The 19,735-nt window shown below is 33.4% G+C and overlaps 1 protein-coding gene across 1 annotated transcript; it reads left to right on the top strand.

Annotated features, from left to right (window-relative positions):
- Positions 1 to 557: 557 nt before the first annotated feature.
- LOC128984702 (uncharacterized) lies at positions 558 to 18,859 on the top strand. Its single transcript, XM_054404043.1, has 5 exons — positions 558 to 636; positions 8,240 to 8,440; positions 10,247 to 10,467; positions 12,346 to 12,568; positions 18,786 to 18,859. The coding sequence occupies exons 1-5, from the start codon at positions 558 to 560 to the stop codon at positions 18,857 to 18,859; spliced, it is 798 nt and encodes a 265-aa protein (XP_054260018.1).
- Positions 18,860 to 19,735: the final 876 nt, after the last annotated feature.

The raw sequence follows: 19,735 nt of genomic DNA on the forward strand, positions 1-19,735 counted from the left end.
AATCCACTCATCCTAAGCTGTCTACCGTTCATTTTCAGGTGTGCCTCCCCCATTCAGCTATGTCACATACACATGACCGAATATCCTGTAAAGGACTCAACGAGTCCTCCCCCATTCAACTATGTCACATACAAATGAGCTGTAAAGGACTCAGCGAGTCCTCCCCCATTCAGCTGTCACATACAGATGAGCTGTAAAGGACTCAAGGAGTCATCCCCCATTCAGCTATGTCACATACAGATGAGCTGTAAAGGACTCAACGAGTCCTCCCCCATTAAGCTATGTCACATACAGATGAGCTGTAAAGGACTCAACGAGTCCTCCCCCATTCAGCTATGTCACATACAGATGAGCTGTAAAGGACTCAACGAGTCCTCCCCCATTCAACTATGTCACATACAGATGAGCTGTAAAGGACTCAACGAGTCCTCCACCATTCAGCTGGCACATACAGATGAGCTGTAAAGGACTCAACGAGTCCTCCCCCATTCAGCTATGTCACATACAGATGAGCTGTTAAGAACTCAACGAGTTGGCTTCCGAACCCTCGATCAACAATGCTGTCCTCTTCAGGGATATACAACACCTTAGACCGCTTCGTAATTGTGGACTCAAACATTTACTGCGACAACACTGGTACAACCGACCAATAAAAACAAGGATCAACATTTAATATCGAGCAACAAACAGTAAAGGTCACATCAAGTTTAAATGAAGGTAGCAGTGTCAATACTCCTGCATATCTGTACACCACCAATAAAGCTACTAAATTTATTCAATCCCATTTGACAAAGCTGACAAATGAGTTTTAATGTTTGTGGAAATTGTGGATTTAGAGATATATTGTCATGAATATAAATTATGAAGTTGTGTGATAGCTTTTGTTCTTTTATTTAAAAACTTTTGAAGCAAAATTGTAAACAATTTGAACAAATTGTAGAATGTTACTGCTAGTTCACTACAGATTACATAAAACTGTATTATTGATTATTAGTGAAGTGTCACTGTGGTTAGTCACCGCATGAAATATCAAACGAAACGAGTGTTTGGTAATTCTCATCTGAAGTTTCATGTTGGCTTTTCCGGCCAAAATTAGCTGTAAATTATTCCACTGAAAACACGTACTGACTGAAGGCTTGTATGTAATGAAACAAATAGGGTATTTAATAATTAAGCTATTAAATGGTATGTTTTTTATCAATGACTGTTATCTGAGAGAAAAAAATCCAAGAATAAAAACGTATTTAAATTGGATTTTCTTTCTAAAACAATCATAAAATATAGGGTATTCCAAAAGAAAAGTCAAAGTAGGTGGCCATATAACAAAAATGCTGATTATAATTATTTTTTCAATTCCACCAAAATCTTTTAAATAAAAATCCAAAGCAGTTAAAATTAAAAATGTTTTATATCCCTTGACACTTTCGATTAAAACAGCTGGCACACTTATATCAATTACCCTGTATACTTTTGTGTAATTATATCTGTCTCAAAGTTTAGCACAAGAGATGAGCAGCAACTCAAAGACTCTGACAGACGCAGATAACAAAGCGTCATATCAAGAACTTCTATTCTGTTGCATTGCAAATCTCAGATAAGCTCTTGCAAGATCGAAATGAATCTGAATTTCATATCTGTATTTGTAACAATACCTTCGATAAATACAACACAGTAGCATAATGTACCCAAATTTACGATAACAATAAAAATTATACATCAATTTGACGAGTAATTGTTACCAATCATTATTAGGGTAAAACCCTTGTTAATTTACTGGTAAATGAATGAAAATAAAAAGAAACATGGCCAAAGAATATTCACCATTTTAAAAAACGAAATTGAACTTACAGATACACGAATGCTTCTAAAAATTTCATGGATTTAAAGAAAACTTTCTCAGTTTTGTTTGTTATCTCTCAATTGCTCAATATGCTGCCAGTTTACGGCGAAATATGTTTCCAGTCTGTGTTGCAGCCCTGTCCAAACGTTGCTTAGCATATCCTGTCTTATTTTTGTCACTGTAACGTGAATCCTTTCTCGGAGCTCTCTTAGTATTTGAGCTAATGGCAGGATTTATGTCCTGTCCTTCACATTTTCCCAGAGACAGAAAACACGTAGTGTGGTCATCATGAACTCGGAAGACAATTTAACTTAATTTAAGGACTCTCTTAGTTGAAAAAAAACTTCGGACATCGCAGTGGCGATAAATACTGCAGAACCAACTGGGCTTAGATTGTACAAAATAATAGCTACCATACTGATTTACAGTTTAGGACTATACCTGTTAACTAGGGAGTAGGGACTCTGCCCCATTGGCTTTTAAAGTTCTGAGGTGAGGCATGGCAGCAATGAAATCTCACAATGTTTACATTTGCTTTTAGATCTCAATGAAACAAGCAGAACTGTCAAATATATTTTATTTCACAATTAGACACAGAGGTCAAAAAATTTCTATATAGCAACTTTATAGCATTTTGCGCAACTGTGTGGTAGGTTAGTTTATTCTAAGATTGTGGAGATTATTTCTAAGATATACTTGTAGATTATAACCGTTGCTGTATCAACCTAAGCTATGTCATTAAAATCCATTATTTATCCCCTGAACTGTGATAGGTTTTTACCTTAATCGACTAATGGGTTGTAACTTGGGTTATAGTCATTTTGCAATTAAAATATAAGGAAATATTTGTTTGGAAGGTTTCAATATTAGCAGTTAATTAAAGTGTAATCAAAGCTTGCTTAGCTTGCTTTCAGGTCTGGTTAAAAGATCTTTGTCTTCTGGTTTCCAGAAACGTTTTGAATTAGATTATCACAGTTAATTTTGGTAGCAGCAAACAGTGGAATCTCTTTAACCCGAACCCCCGTAATCAGAACGTCCACTAATCAGGACTATCATCAAATGACCAGCAGTTTATAGGCAGAAAACTTGAAGAACCAAATCTGTCACAAGAAAATCAATCTTAGGAGATCTGTGAAGATTAAAGGATTGTGTGATTGTTGTTTATCAAGGTACAACTTACCAGTAAGGTAATATACCTAGATGCAGTACTCGATTTGTGGGGGAACGCGGTGGAACGGAATCCGAACGTCCCCTTATCAAGACTATCATCAAATGACCAGCAGCTTATAGAGAGAAAACTTGAAGAACTAAATCTGTCACAATAAAATTAATCTTAGGAGATCTGTGAAGATTAAAGGATTGTGTGATTGTTGTTTATCAAGGTACAACTTACCAGTTACTCGATTTGTAAGGGAACGCGGTGGAACGGAATACGAACGTCCACTAATCAAGACTATCATCAAATGACCAGCAGCTTATAGAGAGAAAACTTGAAGAACTAAATCTGTCACAAGAAAATTAATCTTAGGAGATCTGTAAAGATTAAAGGATTGTATGATTGTTGTTTATCAAGGTACAACTTACCAGTTACTCGATTTGTAAGGGAACGCGGTGGAACGGAATACGAACGTCCACTAATCAAGACTATCATCAAATGACCAGCAGCTTATAGAGAGAAAACTTGAAGAACTAAATCTGTCACAAGAAAATTAATCTTGTAAGATTATAAGATTATGTAAGATAGTATAACCAGTAAGGTTATATACCTATATGCAGTACTCGATTTGTGGGGGAACGCGGTGGAACGGAATCCAAACGTCCACTAATCAAGACTATGAATGATTCTGAAGAAGAAGGAATAATTTGAGCATCAAACACACTAAGGGTTATTCATAAGGATGTAAAATATAAGGAAAACTATGCACATCCTATCAATATTTTTGTTCAATTCTTAAGAGATTTCACTCCACAACTTATCTAAAAAAATCTATTGTGGTGATTTTTATCACACTTGGTATAATGCTTGTCTCATAAAAACTTACGACGATGTTAAATTAACATCCATGTTGAGAATCTTGCTAATAGCTTGGAAAAAGGACTGAGTTATTATTGCTGCTCTCATCGATGGTCGAGACCCAAGAGGCCAGGTCCGATGTAAACAGGCCCATTGAGAAAGCACGTCGCTATTATCTACGCATTGTTAGGATTGCAGCTAGTATCGCTAATCGCAGCTCCAACTTGAACGCGGCCTTAGTAGCAGTCATATTATTGTTAATATGGCATTAGTTCACGGTACATGTACATTAGGGCTTCTTAGCTTGTTCTTGCCATTATAGAGTAGATTCATTTGTTGTAATAAAAATATAGTATTTTCGAATGTGTTTCTATTTTCAAGATTATGGCTCATAAATCAAGAGGCAGAAATTTATGAAACATTCGTGAAATATATGTCCACATACTTCTTACTTACACCGTGGAATAAACCATTACCAATACCAATACCCATAACCAGTTATCTGGACAGATCATGTCATATTAAAAATGCAATAAACATAATAAAAACGAATATTTATATTACTAACTACGATGGCGGCCAGTATCACACCCTAAAGTCCATGCTGTTCTCAAGATACTTCTCTATGGAGTAAAAACATTTGCTCGGTAACAAGTCCTTCATCACTTTTTTAAAAGTTGTTAACTTCAGCCGTACATTGACTGGCAGCTTGTTGAAAGGTTTGTAGGCATCCAAGTCAAGGAGTGTTTCACTGGTGTCAGTAATCCTAGTGGCATGAATAATTCAATTAGATTAAAAGATATCTCTTATTTTAACATCACTAGGGTGAACAGGGTTGAGAAAATCGCTATTCCAGGCCCCAAACAGTATAATTGATATGATATCTCTTAATAAATGATGAATACATTTTTCAAATGATTCAATAAATTATTCATCAATAAATGAGTCAATAAGTCAATAAATTCTTCTTATGCTCTTTAGAAAGTTGGGTATCTTGCCGTAAGCATCAACACGGGAAGGGTTTGAAATTGTTAACTACTTTTGCAATATAATTAGAGGTGACTTTATTCCATTTCAACAAAGAACAAGGTGCAGAATTAACATGGCTAAATACTCATGGATGAGCCCAACTATCGCATGTCTTCTTGTAAATGTATTTAAAATTTAGAGCATAAATCTTAAATTATGTATAGCCTAAAATTAGAGTGAAATATTATATTCAACATCAAGACACTCAAATGTCGCCAACACTGCGCAATCATAAACAGGCTTCCTATGTATATTCTTGTTGATAAAATATGTTTAGTTTGTATTGACAAATATTCTGTTTTTATAAAGGGAAATTTATCTATATTATTATTTTTTTAACTATTAGGTTTAAAAAATATTTATTCTTTTTGTTAAGAAAATAAAATATCTTTATTGTATGAAAAAAAATATTGTTTTGTTTTCTTATTCTGTTTTACCAGTCGGCCTACAGTCTATTTTATTTTAAAAGTAGTTGTTTGGTTATGTTAATTGTAACCAGGTACGCCAGCCGCAACAGACAGTCTTCATGATCACTGTTGTATGTGGTGCTAAGGAAATCAATTGTTGTGCATTTATTGTGTAAATAAAAGCACTTTTAACATTCATTTAATTAATTAATTCATAAAATAGTAGGCCTATTTACAGTTATTACAGAATATTTATCAAATGATTTGTGCGTTCTACAATCGTAGGAGAACCGCAGATACGACCGTTACAACCACGCATATTTCTGTTGTACTATTCGTTACAACTACCAAAGGTAAACGAGAAGTATGTGTTAAAGCCAGGTCCTTTCATCTTCAAAACAAAGCTGTTAATTTTGTATTCTGTTTGGGATCCATTCCATTTCATAACAAAGACCTTTGTCATATGTTATTCCTTTCAACTTGTGTTTTTGTAAACCTTTGTCATAACTAAAATTTTACTTGATCAATTTTATAAAGTACGATGTCTTTATTTTGACTACTGACATGGTTTTTTTCTCAAAATGGTACTGATAGCTTAATTATTGCCCAAAATGACTTAATGTTTCTATAGATAGTTTATTAAGAGCTACAATGTATATTTGATAATTAAGATCAGAGAAATATTATTCAAAGACACACAGAATCTTCATTTCAATGTTAAATGAGGGGTCTGCAGGGGTTATGCATTTAGGGTATATCACCCGTTCAATCCAATTTCCCAATCAATAACCAGTAAAGTAACTAGGTTCTTTTATCTTAATGATAGCACGTACATAAGACAGGGTTATTCTAAATGATGGACCCATTTTTATTGCTTTATAATTTTTATACTATTAAACTTACCGCTATATAATACACATCAAACGAAAAAGCAACTCAAAGAGTTTATGCCTTCCAAAGACACATCATTCAACAATATCGATCCAACAGAACTGTAGATTTAATTGTACAAAGTTAAAAAGTAGCCTAATCTCCAACTTTTTACCACTAGAAATTTGGAGGTTGCTTGACGTTTTTGCAAATAACTTTTAAGTGGTGAGGAAATCGACCAAAGTGGAAGGTATTATTCCGAAAGAGAATAAAATTTCCTACAATCTACTACTATGCATTTTTTGAAAATACTCAAGAAAGGTACCAAAGATCGCCTCAAAATGGAAAAAAAAAATTGAAAATCCCCGTCTTTAATTGTAGACAATAAACATAGCAAACATTAAATTTCACACTTTTTTTATTTTAAGCCAAATTTAGGCTACATTTATTGAGTATTTTCAAGATATGCGTATTAGTAGATTGTAGGAAATTGTATTCTCTTTCGGAATATTACCTTCCACTTTGGTCGATTTCCTCACCATTTAAAAGTTATTTGCAAAAACGTCAAGTAACCTCCAAATTTCTAGTGGTAAAAAAGTTGGAGATTACTTATATGCGTTCTTATTGGTGCATAGTTTGTGCCTAAAGCGTCTGTGATTCTAAAACAAAGAGTATAAGATTGATTGTAATATACACTAAAGTTTGAATATTGTCAGTTAATTTGTTGTATTAAAAGACCATTTAATTATGACACCAGAGGTGTGCATCATGTCCAAGAGAGACGTTATAAAACTTTTTATTTGGGTTAAGATAGCATTGAAAATAAAATAAAGATTATAACCGTTGTGGTCTGAAAGCATGATGACCAACTAAAATATTTTGGCTCAACAAATTTAGCAATCATTATAATATTATTAAATATACTTATATTGCAACAATTACCTTGCAAAAATTAACATATACTCATTTTAACTAACGTTAGTGTAATAATGTTAATTCAGATTTTTCACATTAAAACAACGGTGACAATAGATTGGTTCTAATTATTTTTGCGCTGATTTATTATATTCTGTACGACATTGTATTACTTTTAATTTCAATAAGAGCTTTATTTCAAATACATAATATTGAAGGGACTACATTTTTCATTCCTTAAGAATTTCCTATAGATCTTTCTGTTTAAAATATTTAACTTCCTCAAAACCTGGTGTGCGTAAGATTGCTCATTTAATAATAATTTAATGTTTTCCGTTCTGGAGTGTTATTGTGAAGTTTTTAAAAACACCCTTATGGGTCCAAAAATACTCATAAGTCATGTAGTAAAGTGAAGTGTTATAACCCATAGTGGCATCCAATACATGTACCTATACAAAATGCATTTACAATACTATACATTCCAAATAACTATTTTCGGAAAGTATTAAGATCTGTGCCCAAAACTGGTACCTAATGTACTACTCCCTGAAAAATACGAATCTCGATATGGATTTATGCAGCAAGAACAGTGAGGAAGATTTTCTATCCAGGACATAATTAAATAAGTAAAAGAGAAAACTTAAACTATTTCACAGTAATGTTTGATGAACAATCTCTCTGCTAAAGTGAACAAACTTATTTATACCTATGGAAAATGTAGCATTTATCTCTTGAAATACTTAACACTATAAAGAGTTTATCTGCAACATCACTTTTCCAGCCGTGCTACAACCAATTTATACGATTGAGGTGTCATTTTAAAGCTTATGGTAATTAAATAGTTAGGGCCTATTTGTGCAACTAGTGTGTGAAGTGGCACTTTGCTGCACATGAGAGAAATGTTTCCCATACAGGTGAGCAGAAAGTTTCTCGAGCGCAGCAATGGCACTCGCGCACAAATTATATATTTGACTGGACTATAAGGTTTTATTTTATCTGAATATTTTTACAGGAGAATGAGCGAAAACAGCCTGAAAACAACTCTCTATGTAGGGAACCTGAGTGCTTCGGTTTCGGAGGAATTGTTAAATGTTTAGTTTTCTCTCCGCAGTGCTATAAAATCGATTGTCTTTTATAAAAGATCTAGTTTTTTTGCTTTTATAGACTATTATGACCATGAAGGGGCAGCTTCCACTCTGGCTGCAATGAACGGTAAAATGCTCCACGGAAGAAAACTGAAGATTGAGTGGGCAAGTGACAGTACCCGTCGAAAAGACTATGTCATCTTTGTAGGAGATCTGTGCTCATCAATCGATGCTGTCAAGTTGAAAAAAGCGTTTTCTACGTTTGGAGAAATCTCTCATTGTAAAATAATAGTTAGTAACCGAAATTCAAGCAAAAGACAACTAACATTTTGAACGTAACATTTCCCAATACTTTCCTGTTAAAGGGAACATTAATTATTATCGATGATTTTTTTCGATTTAACGATTTTTTCCTTTACGATACATTACAAATTGACAGCTGATATTTAAGCTAAAATATAGTCTATTATATGGGAAGAAATGAATCTGTTCTAAGCTAACCTAACATAACCAACCAAACCTGCTGTACCATTTAAAAATTCCGTTTGCTACCAGAAAAGGCGAGTGGAGAATATTAAATGGAGGTTTTAAATGTTACAGCAAGTTTGGTTAGTTTTGTTAGGTTAGTTTAGAACAGTTTTAATTCAATATATATATATTTTTTAAATTTTGATTGTCGATTCTGAACAATATTTATTTATCGTAGTTGTCAGCTGATATGTTTCAATTTGTTAAAATCGATATATCGAGAAAAAAATCATCGATAATCATGAATGTTCCCTTTAACAGGAAAGTACCCATTTGCCATATATCTACATAGTTATTACTCTGCTTTAAAAATATTTTCCAAAAGAGAAATCCGCGGATGCTGTTGAAAGCTTTTAAATCGAGTATATTAAAAAGTAAATCTCCACAGATACATTTATCCCTGTTTGCCGATGGATTCTAATAAAAGTGCTAAAACATTTGATAGAACGTGGGATGCCTAAATAAAACTGCCATTTATGTACTATTTATGTATATGTACCATTTAATATGTACCATTTATGTAAATGGTAGTTTTATTTAGGCTGCCTATTTATACATTGGTTTTGTAATTGATTTGTTTATTATGTAAATAAATTCATAAGTAAGATGTTACAAATATTGTATATTGATTTATAATAAACAACGATAATCACTTTTAAAATGAATAAAATCATTTACTTGGAATTGACAATCAAATCAGGAAGGCTCGACAAGGAATTTGTATGATAATGGAATTAATTAACTAAGAAAATCTACCAATTACAAATGTATTGTCTTTTTATAGAGTCAGTTTTTTTCAATGTAGAGGTATTATCTGTAACCATATTATATCATATTATATTATATCGGTAAGTATTATATTATGACGGTAATCATATTATACCTTTTCGCTACACTACTGTGAAATGGCCTGTTTTCGTTACATGTTTAACAAATCCGAAAATTTATCATTACATGGTTTACTACGGTAAAAAAAATGTTTACAATGCGATACTAATGTTAACTATCTCTTTTTGGATTTTTCTGAAGTAAACAAAGATTTGTTATTGTTTGACAAACGGTTAATTAATTTCCAACAACCAAAACTGTACAACCAAAAATAATATTAACTGTTTGTTTAATATTGATGTTATAACCTGAATAATGCTATGAGTTTTGTAGTGATCAAGAAAATAATATGTCTTTGAAGTGTAGCGAAAAAAATTTCAAAAAACACGAGTGAAAGTTGTTTCTATACATATTCTCAACCAAACTTGCTAATCTTGTTATGAAACATACTAGAGGGTGTCCGAGTAAGAACACCGGATTTCAAGACCGTCTTATCCTTATATGTATTTCGATAGGAATTCCCAAATTATCAGCTATGTTATCATTATTAGGTCCCATTTTTTGTCATGAATCGCTCCACGACGGATCAACGCTTGATCATATAAGTGCACTACAAGTACGGGGAACGTTTCGCTGAAACGGTGCGGAAGATGCGCGTTATTTTCGGTCGGGACAATGCACCAAATGAGTCATGTGTCCGAAGATTAATTGTTCGAAAAAAATTGCTCAGTTTTGGACATTAAAAGACCATTGCGCAGTCGGGCAGGTCGCTCCCTTAAAAATATTGAGGCTGTACATGATAGTGTAGAAGACAACGCAAGAACATCGATTCGTCGGCGTAGTCAGCAGTTATGCCTAGCTCGGAGCACAGCACAAAGAATTTTGGTAAAAAACCTTCACATGTGCCCTTACAAAATCCAACTCGCACAAGAGATCAAGCCAAGAGATCCCGTAAAACGGCTTGATTTTGTAAACTGGGTGGTTTGGAATCAATAAGAAAATGACAAAAACTTTGCTGTTCAGCGATGAAGCACATATCGCTGCATAGCCATCTAAGCAAGATCGTGCGATTTAACACCGTGTGACTACTTTCTTTGGGGATATTTAAAGTCACTTGTTTTCGCCAATAATCCTCAAACAATCCAAGACCTGAAGGAGGAAATTGATCTTGTCATTCAACAGGTAGTGTGTGAAAAAGTGATGGAAAACTTTGTCAAGAGATGTCGGGCTTGTCAGCAGGCAGCAGGTGGACACTTACGAGAATATTCTATTACTAATCGGAGATACTATGCTTTAAGATTCATGTTTCATATTGAAAAATTTAGCGTGAAAATATATGGTTCATTAACATTTGATATTCCGGCGTTCTTATTGGGACACCCTTTATTTTGTAATAATGACCTTATAGTATATTTTTTCAATGAATTGCTAATCTGAATTATAATCAAGCAATCTGTTTTACGTTTACTAGGCGACAATCACGTTCTCTGTTTTTAAGACCTGGCTAAACTAAATGCCTTATTTTACAGTAATGCGATATTTTTAAGAGATCGAATGATCTTGGAGCTTGTTAGGATACAACCTATCTTTTTATAAATTAAATTATAAACTTAATATCTAATAAATCATATAGAATGAGTACCATGCGATACTGAAATGATATAACGCTGCTATATTTGCACAGCTATTTTTAATTTGGGTATTCCAATGAGGATCATGAACGCCAAAATGTAATTCTGATTTGTTACACGGTCCTCTTGAAAGATATTGGGAGTTTAATTTTAAACTGGAATCAATCTATCAATGTAGTTTATTCTTTAAAAAGAGTATTAAAATGTTATTATTTGTATCGTTGCATTGGATACGACATCACAATCTACATACATTAGGTATTAAATATTGAATACAATTAATCATGAATTTTGTGTAAAATTCTACAGTTTTATTTTTAACAAATTTAACGTTTAAAATAAATACCAAATTTACACTCTTTAGCACAAATTAATTTTGTAACTTAAGAAAATGAAAAGACCATTTGATTCACGAATATACATTTATGTGAGACGCGTAACAGTAAATACAAGTTTAAATGTTTTTTCGTGATTAATTAATACGCTTATAATTAGTTAACTAGAGAAAATCCAATTTTCATTCATTAAAAATAAGTATTTTTAATGCTTTAGAGAATCTTCATCTATTAGTAAATACTTATCTGCTTTTATTAATCCAAATTATTTAATATTGCTCGCCATAACTTATAAAAGTTTTGAAGTAGAGTTCTCAATGTACCTCAATCATTTCGTCTATTCATAGAGATATACCACTTGGAAACTCAGTTATAAGACATCCATCTTTCGGTTATAAAATGTGATTGAAAAGTCCCGGAACGGTGTAATGTATTTTATACTGTTATAGACAAAGGAATGAAACTTGGTCAATCAATTATAGCCATAAAAGTCTTCTTTTTAAGCTATTATTACTTTTTCATCCCATAAGGGGGACGGCCCACGAGGAGTCAGATGAAATTTTTAAACGGCAGCATAAGTCGAGTTTGGTATAAGTCAGAGTTTGCTATCTCTTTGTTCAGTACTTATTAATACTTATAATCAGTCCCACATTATCTATTTTAAAACTCTATGATTTAATATGTTCATATTCATTTCACCAGCTGATGTTTAATTATTGATTGATACTGTTTATATCTCAGTGATAAAAATGTTTCTTTCTTAAAATACAGCTAAACTTTTTTCCAATCTATTATTCCTTTTATTCTCATCTAAAATACAGTCCACTTATGTACTTGACGAGTCTGATAACTCCACCTTGCAGGCTAAGGTTGTTGAAGAAAGTGGGATTTATGATGATATCATCCAAGAAGGGTTTGTGGATTCGTACAACTTGACCATCAAGTCAGTGATGATGCTGAAGTGGGTGCAGCAGCATTGCTCATCAGCTCGGTTCCTGATGAAGTCAGATGATGACATATACCTGAACCTCCCAGCTCTATCGGAGGCCCTACAACCAGTTGCCAAGAGAAAAACCATTCTCATCGGTTCCTTAATTTGTAAAGCCTATTCAGGACTCAAGGACTCAAGACCAATAAATGGTACACTCCTTAGTACATCTTTAACGAGCCTTACTTCCCTAACTACTTGTCTGGCACCGGTTATGTAATGTCACAAGATGTTGTTTCAAAAATTTACAAAGCCGCTTTTAGTACGCCCATCATACATTTAGAGGACGTCTATATCTAACATTACCGATAGCTAGTAATAGAAGAAAAGATAATTTTAGTTCTAAGCTTCGTGATGTTGAAACAATTAAGCTACACTTTTTTTCTTATCTCTGTAACTAAGGAAATATTTTAAATTCCATAAACCTCTTTAAAATGCAAAATTGGCTGTAAAAAAATATATATATATGTCCGACAAAAAACATGAACAAATTCAATAACTCTATAGGTGTCATAATACTTGTTAGCAAAAGAATACTAACTATCAGCAACTACCATTGAATGATATAAAATGACTCGCCTTTGGCTCGCTGGGGGCTCCGCTACCTGTTAGTCGTCATTAGTAGAATAGAGTTCAGTTGTAACAAAGCGGGTAACAAAGCAGTCATTGAAACAGTCTATATTGCGTTATTACTTTTTAAAAAGGGCACAAGACCTGCAGTCGTGTCCAAGACCAACAATCCTACCAAATTTCAGATCTCCAGCTAATCTATAAGTAGGTAAACACGATTAAGATCGATGCACCTGTAGTGGCTATAGGAAAGACATTAGGGGAAACTTAGTAAGAAGAAGAACTTAGTAAGAAACTTACCAAGATATTCCGATTGCAAGGCCGGTTACAAAAAAGCGATCAAGAGTTGGTCGATTTTTCTGTACATAATTTTCATTGAAATATCCTCTGTATTTTGTTCATGTACTTCATTCGTGTTTATTATTAATTGTTATACAAAGTTGTGAAGTTTAACTCCTCAATAATCCTTGGTATCCAAAAATCCTTTGTCAAATATTAATAGAAATCCCATGTCGTACCTTCCTAGCGTGGCTCTTAAAAATAGCTCCTGGGTACTACAAACAACACTTGCGATGTAAAAATGACTTATTTTGCATGAACTATCCTTCAGCTCATTAATACAGTCACATTTAAATCCAACAACCGGTTCCCGAGACGTAAGCCAAAAACCAAAAGAATAAGCCCTGATTTTGCTATTTGCTGCTAGAGCTCGCCTAATATGTATGAGAACTTTTGGTATGATTTTCTTAGATACCTAGAAATAAGCGTGTTAAGTTTCAAAACTCTCAGATTTTTTTCTAAGGTTAAACCTTTTCTTGACTGGACCTTCAGATAAAGAACTGAGTGAAATCTCAGCTTGTTCAACTGAACGGAGTCTTTCAGATCGCTGAATACAAGGAGGTCGAACTGTTAGGCTTCTTATTGTACGGTCAATCCTATCATTGTCTGCCGTTCACCCTCTAGGTAAAATCGGCTTATGTCATTCAAACAAAACTCGAACTGTAATACTATTGTTTCCACTGCATTGCGAAAAGTTTAAAGCTTTATGTCTTTGCAATCCTTTTCGCAGATTTTATAGTCTTTTATTTGTTTTATTGATATTGATAATACTTCAACAAAAGGTTGTTTAGGACGATTAGTAGTTGGTATTTTCCTCTGTATTTTGTCTTGAAAAACCATTAATTTATACATTTAAAATGATATTGCTCATGATTTATTTTAATTACAATATATCATTTATTAGTAATCTCATTACGGGGTCTACCCAAGAGATACATATATTAAAATTCAATTCTATAAAGTTGTATTCTTGTTCTTATCTATGTAAAGTAAGCCTTTTTAAAACACAATAGTTGTACATATAAAGAACATATAAAGCTATAAAATATAAGCGTTACCTTATATAAGGTAATAAAAATACCTGTCACTATAAAAATAAAGGAATGGCAAAACACAACTTGTCCATTGCAGTCTCTGTTTAACTCAATAGTTTGGGTACCTGGAGCTATTGAGCCCAAGTTGTATAGCTTAAACACCATACCAGGGCATTCACATGGAGGCAGTATTAGTGTCACCTGCAACTATAAATTCAGATAGAACTGTAGAACAGAATATAGCTGAGGAAAAGATTTTTGTTGATGAGATTGTTGAGGGCTGTATGGAGGATAGCACATCCTTATGGCGAGTCACGTTCATCTCCCCGAAAATTTTAAATAAAAATTAAATCATTAAATTTAAATTTAAAAAATGATTCTGCTCAAAGCTTTTATTTGAAGTGGGATTTAGTTGGAAAATATTGAAAAAATATGTTCAATAATATTACTGGCACCTTGATAAGCCACATGACATGAGCCTTGATGAGCCTTGATGAGTTAGACATTATGACTGCAATTATTACAATAAGATGGTGCAGATCTACTTATTTTAAATGAACAGTTTAAAATTATATTTCCAGTTTGAAAATTACATCACCTTTAGCTCTGTTTGACTGATGTAGATGAGTTTGGGGAGAAATTTGTTTCGTTTAGATCATTCCAAAATTTTAATTTATCTTCGGATTGTAAAAAAAAACCACAACTAATTTTATAGTTTTAACATGTTAACTACATATGAATGTTAAGTTCACAAAATTATGAACACAACGTAGAAGATGAGGAAGACTTTAAATTCAGTAGTCGTCCGGAAAGCAACATTTAATAAAAAAAAAAAATTTATGAGTTATTTAAGCGGGATTTCTATAATCCGCAAAATCCACAAAAAGTAAAACTCATTTGTAAACTTGTTTCAATATACTGGGATTGATGAATAAATTAGGCTTTAGTGGTCGGCGTTAATACATCCAGGAATATTTGCTCGAGAACCACGCTCGTCTTTATTATTTTTTTTACGCTGATGCCATATAAATAAATTGTTTTTATTAGATAATAACAATAAAAATAAAGCTCCGTTCTCTAAAAAAATTAACAACTGTCTAACTAAAACATACTAAAAACATACAGCTACAAAAACTATAGCTCGAATTACTTTGCTCTTTAGGAATACTAACTTTTTGTAGAATTCAAACTATATTCAAGGTAAAAAAAATATAATACTGTGCACCTAGTAGAAATTGGGCTTAAATGATACATAAGTTCTCTTATATATTCCATATTGAAAGCATAAAATTATTTGTAGAATAAATATGAATAAAACCCTCATTTTTAAAATTCCTGTTTTGCCAAATATTATCAATATACTTTACTACTATACATCAGTCTTTATTTAGTATTCAACTATATAACGTTACGACAATGGGATTTGTAAATGACAAACATGTAAAATTTACAACAATCGGCTTGTATTGAGTTATGTCGGCTTTGTGAGTGCAGAGTTAATCACTGATTAGTTAATCTGGTTTACCCAGAATTGCTTGGTCAACCAACGTTGTTGGGCTTCCAATCTACACTTCATTACATTCTAAACCATTTGTGTCGAACTGATTGAGGTACAACAAGTAAATAGTTTTAACGGAAATTATTCGAGTGCGAAGTTGACCATGGAAAATTATAGAGATCTTAATACTAGCAGAAACTGAATTTTTAGCGGCAAATAATGTTGCACTACAATCTTTTAATTTTTTTATCTTGTTAGATTGTCTATGTTTAGAATTACTGTAAAAATAATGAAATAAAGAATCTACCAACAACTTGTGTTAAGTAATATCAAAGAAGTGGATTTAGTCAAATTTTTACTCGAATCATTTTCACAATAAACACCATGGTCATTACATGGGATTTAAATAGTGCAAACAGACGGGAGTCAACTCACAAGACAGTCGCCGGGGCCTGGAAGAGCAGCAGCATTGTGTTATTTACCGATAAGCCTCTAAATCCGGTGGTAATAAAGTATCTTGAGCGCCACCAGCTCATTTAGCGCGATCTATTTAAGCAATATACATCGATGGCTGTGACTGTTGCAAATCGACATTAAACATGACCAAAGACAATATACGAAGACAGCAAATTTCCCAAACCTAAGCTGAACGACACCAAACCTTATGTTGAGCCCAAATATATATGGATTGGATATTTAAACAGGTTGTCGCTTTGGACGATGTTTTTGAAGAGACTTTTGGTTTCACGAAGAACCACTTCACAACACCACCAACCTTCTCAGCGATTGAACTGAAGGTATTTCTCAGTTTAACAGAATGTTACAAACATTTTAGTTTCTTCTAAAGTCTAGTTTTATAATGATCAAAATAGGCTTGGGAAGCTTTGAAATGTGACGATCATTGAGAGTGAGGGCGTAAAACCGAGATTGAACATGAACTGACCAAGACTGCACGACATATGGATGGGATATTTAAACACGATGTCACTTTGGACGAGGTTGTTGAAGAGACTTTTAGTTTCTCGTAGAATGAATTCACAACACGACCAAACTTCCCAGCAATTTCACTGAAGGTATTGTTCAGGTTAACCAAATGTTGCAAACTTCTGAATTGCAGTTTTATAAAAATCAAGAAAAGGCTTTGGAAGCTTTGAAAAGTAAAGAACCCTGAGAGTGAGAACGTAAACACTGGATAGAACTAGAATTTAACGAAACTTCAACAAGTATGTGTTTGTCACTGAAAAGAAGTGCCAGGAGACTCCAAAATGTCGGGAATAATCGGCAGTACCACCGATATGATCAGAATTTTGAACTGATCTAGTGTATAGAGCGATTTGAGTTGTTCATTTGAGTGCAGCACCAAGGAGACGACGACCAGCACCTTTTTAACTATCGCCAGTGTAAAAACTTAAGAGTTTATTAAAGATATGTGCACGCACGATGTACCGTATATGAAAAAATATGGACTTTTTTAAAGATCATCTGTATCCAAAACCATTAACAGTTTAATATTACACGGTATTTCACAAGTCAAATAAATCTTCTCAAAACATGATTCTTTAGTTCTTTATCTCTTCTTGGACATAATACATAGGGTGGGTTTCTGATTTAAGTACTAACGCGTCTTAGAATAAAGCTCATTTTAGTACTGGACTAAGAAAAATATCTTTTTGATTCGAGTACTAATAAGATAGCGACTAAATTTAGTCAACAACTAATTTTCAAGTCTGGACTAAAGAAATTGTGCTTTATATTAGTCCACGGATTAAAACATGCTAGATTTTAATCATACATAGGGGTACGATTAATTTTAGTCATCCACTTTTAATCCAAGCCATTTTTGTGTGTTTTAAGTTGAAAGTGATCTGGATTCCGTAAATTATTATTATTTCTACTCTTTCCAGGGACCGCAAATTCGTAGTGAGCGGGGAAATAATCAATTTCAACCTAAGTGAAGTTGAATTTAAGGATCTGTACAGAGTAAAAACTATGTGAGATAATTGATAGAATTACTAAGGGCTAGGTTGGAAGGCTTTTCCACAAGGAGGACAAGGTTACCTGTGTGGAAAAAAAGTGTTAAGTTTCTTTCCGTTTTCTTGCTAGTGGAACACTTTTGCGGGAAGCCGGTGATCTGACGAATATATCTGAGTCATCGGCATGTCGCAATGTACATAAAGTAGCATTGGTAATATGCCGTGTTGAGAAAAGATTGTATACAATTTCCTAAACGATTCAATTGTTTCGCGATTATGTTAGTGTACATTATACTATCGATATGTCAAACTATTTGCAATAAGGCAACAATAAACCTAATCTTATAACAACTATGTGGAATAAGTGGAATTTGTTTATGCTCTTACAGATCTATTTATCACAGTTTGTTTCAAGAAGAAGACGGCTTTTAGTTAATAGTCAGTAACAAGTCTAAGAGCCATACTCGTTCTGCCAGCGTCTGATATAACTTTCAAGCCACCAAACTTCCTGTGACAATTACGAGCTGTGATTGAGACACTAACGAAATCATTAAGGGTTTCTATCTTAAACTGTTTATACTGATCACATCCTGCTGCTATAAAATTATTTATTCTTAGAGTACAGCCAGCATTTTAATGTGTTTTATCATTTTTTTTTTGTTATTAATTTCTCTAAGAAAATAAATTGGCCACCCATGTACGACTTCAAATAGGGCGTCCTTCCAAAACTCTGGAATCAAATGATCAATATGATCTCTTGGCTAAATATATTTCTGTTACCATTTACTGCATAGTTTCAATATGTCTGTACCGATTGGCAATTTAAAGGTACGTTTTGCTTGGAGCGACAGTCGCAGAACACTGATCTCAGTGGTTTTACATAGTCCTGTTTTGCTTGAAGCTACTGTCGCTAGAGCCGCGAGCTGCAGTCGCTGGGTACTGCTCCAAGACCAGTCTGGAGCGACAGTCGCTTAGCGACAGTCATATTACTGATTGTTTTTATAGTGTACAACATTTTGACAAGTTTGACCTTTTATTTTCGCTATATGACGTCGTTGGCTAGCCGGACAACGTCTAGGATTATGTTAAATTTTAGTGGTGAGGAAGACGACCGTTTATTATAAGAAGTGGCAAAACACCCCACACTTTAAGATTTGAAACATATCTCCCACACAAAGACCAAAGAATAAAGGATAACGTCAGGTTAGTTTAATATTATGTTATTATATAATAAGTTATTGTAATGTATTTTAGTAATTATTTAGATTGTCGACTTGAAAGACTTCCAATTACATTTTCGTTTAGGTGATTCAAATTGTGCTGTATAAATGGTTATTGATCAAATTGGCTTAAAAGTCAGGCGTTTCATATTTAAATATATAAAATTCCAATTATTACAGTAATGTTTTAAAAAGAGGCTATCCAAATATTAATAGAGTATATAATATGATTGGTATTTTTTTTTCATTTACAATACAATAAACAAAATATATTTTTCACTCTGTGGAGGAGGTTGTTTATAACACTGATTTCCAATTCAAGTTATGCTTGTATACTGCAATTTACGGAGAAATTGAGTAATTTTATTACATTTTGGCTTGTGACATTGCAGTTTTGGAATGTTTCTCATAACAAATAACTAGGCCTATAAAGAATACTTTAATGTTAAGTTTCACCTGTATTACTAAGTAAATTTATCAAATTTATTAAGTGACTTTATACTTAGTGCACACTTTTGAGGTTAGGTGCACTGACGATACCACGTCTCGTGACGCCAAGTTGAAGTTGACGTGAAGACGTTGAAGTTGTCGCTCCAAGCAAAACAGTCTACCACCCCGCGACCGCCGCTCG

The sequence above is a fragment of the Macrosteles quadrilineatus genome, unplaced genomic scaffold (assembly GCF_028750875.1).
Source record: "Macrosteles quadrilineatus isolate MER2022 unplaced genomic scaffold, UCM_ALF_1.0 Scaffold_2__2_contigs__length_208266976, whole genome shotgun sequence".
NCBI classification, from domain to species: domain Eukaryota; kingdom Metazoa; phylum Arthropoda; class Insecta; order Hemiptera; family Cicadellidae; genus Macrosteles; species Macrosteles quadrilineatus.

What these genes read in the sequence shown, in the direction of transcription:
- LOC128984702 (XM_054404043.1), top strand. Translation starts at nt 558, where the DNA reads ATGCTGTCCTCTTCAGGGATATACAACACCTTAGACCGCTTCGTAATT. An exon ending in GTTTGGAGAAATCTCTCATT is followed by an intron (nt 8,441 to 10,246) that starts GTAAAATAATAG and finishes AAAATTGCTCAG; the next exon opens with TTTTGGACATTAAAAGACCA. An exon ending in GAGAAAAACCATTCTCATCG is followed by an intron (nt 12,569 to 18,785) that starts GTTCCTTAATTT and finishes TTTTGCTTGAAG; the next exon opens with CTACTGTCGCTAGAGCCGCG.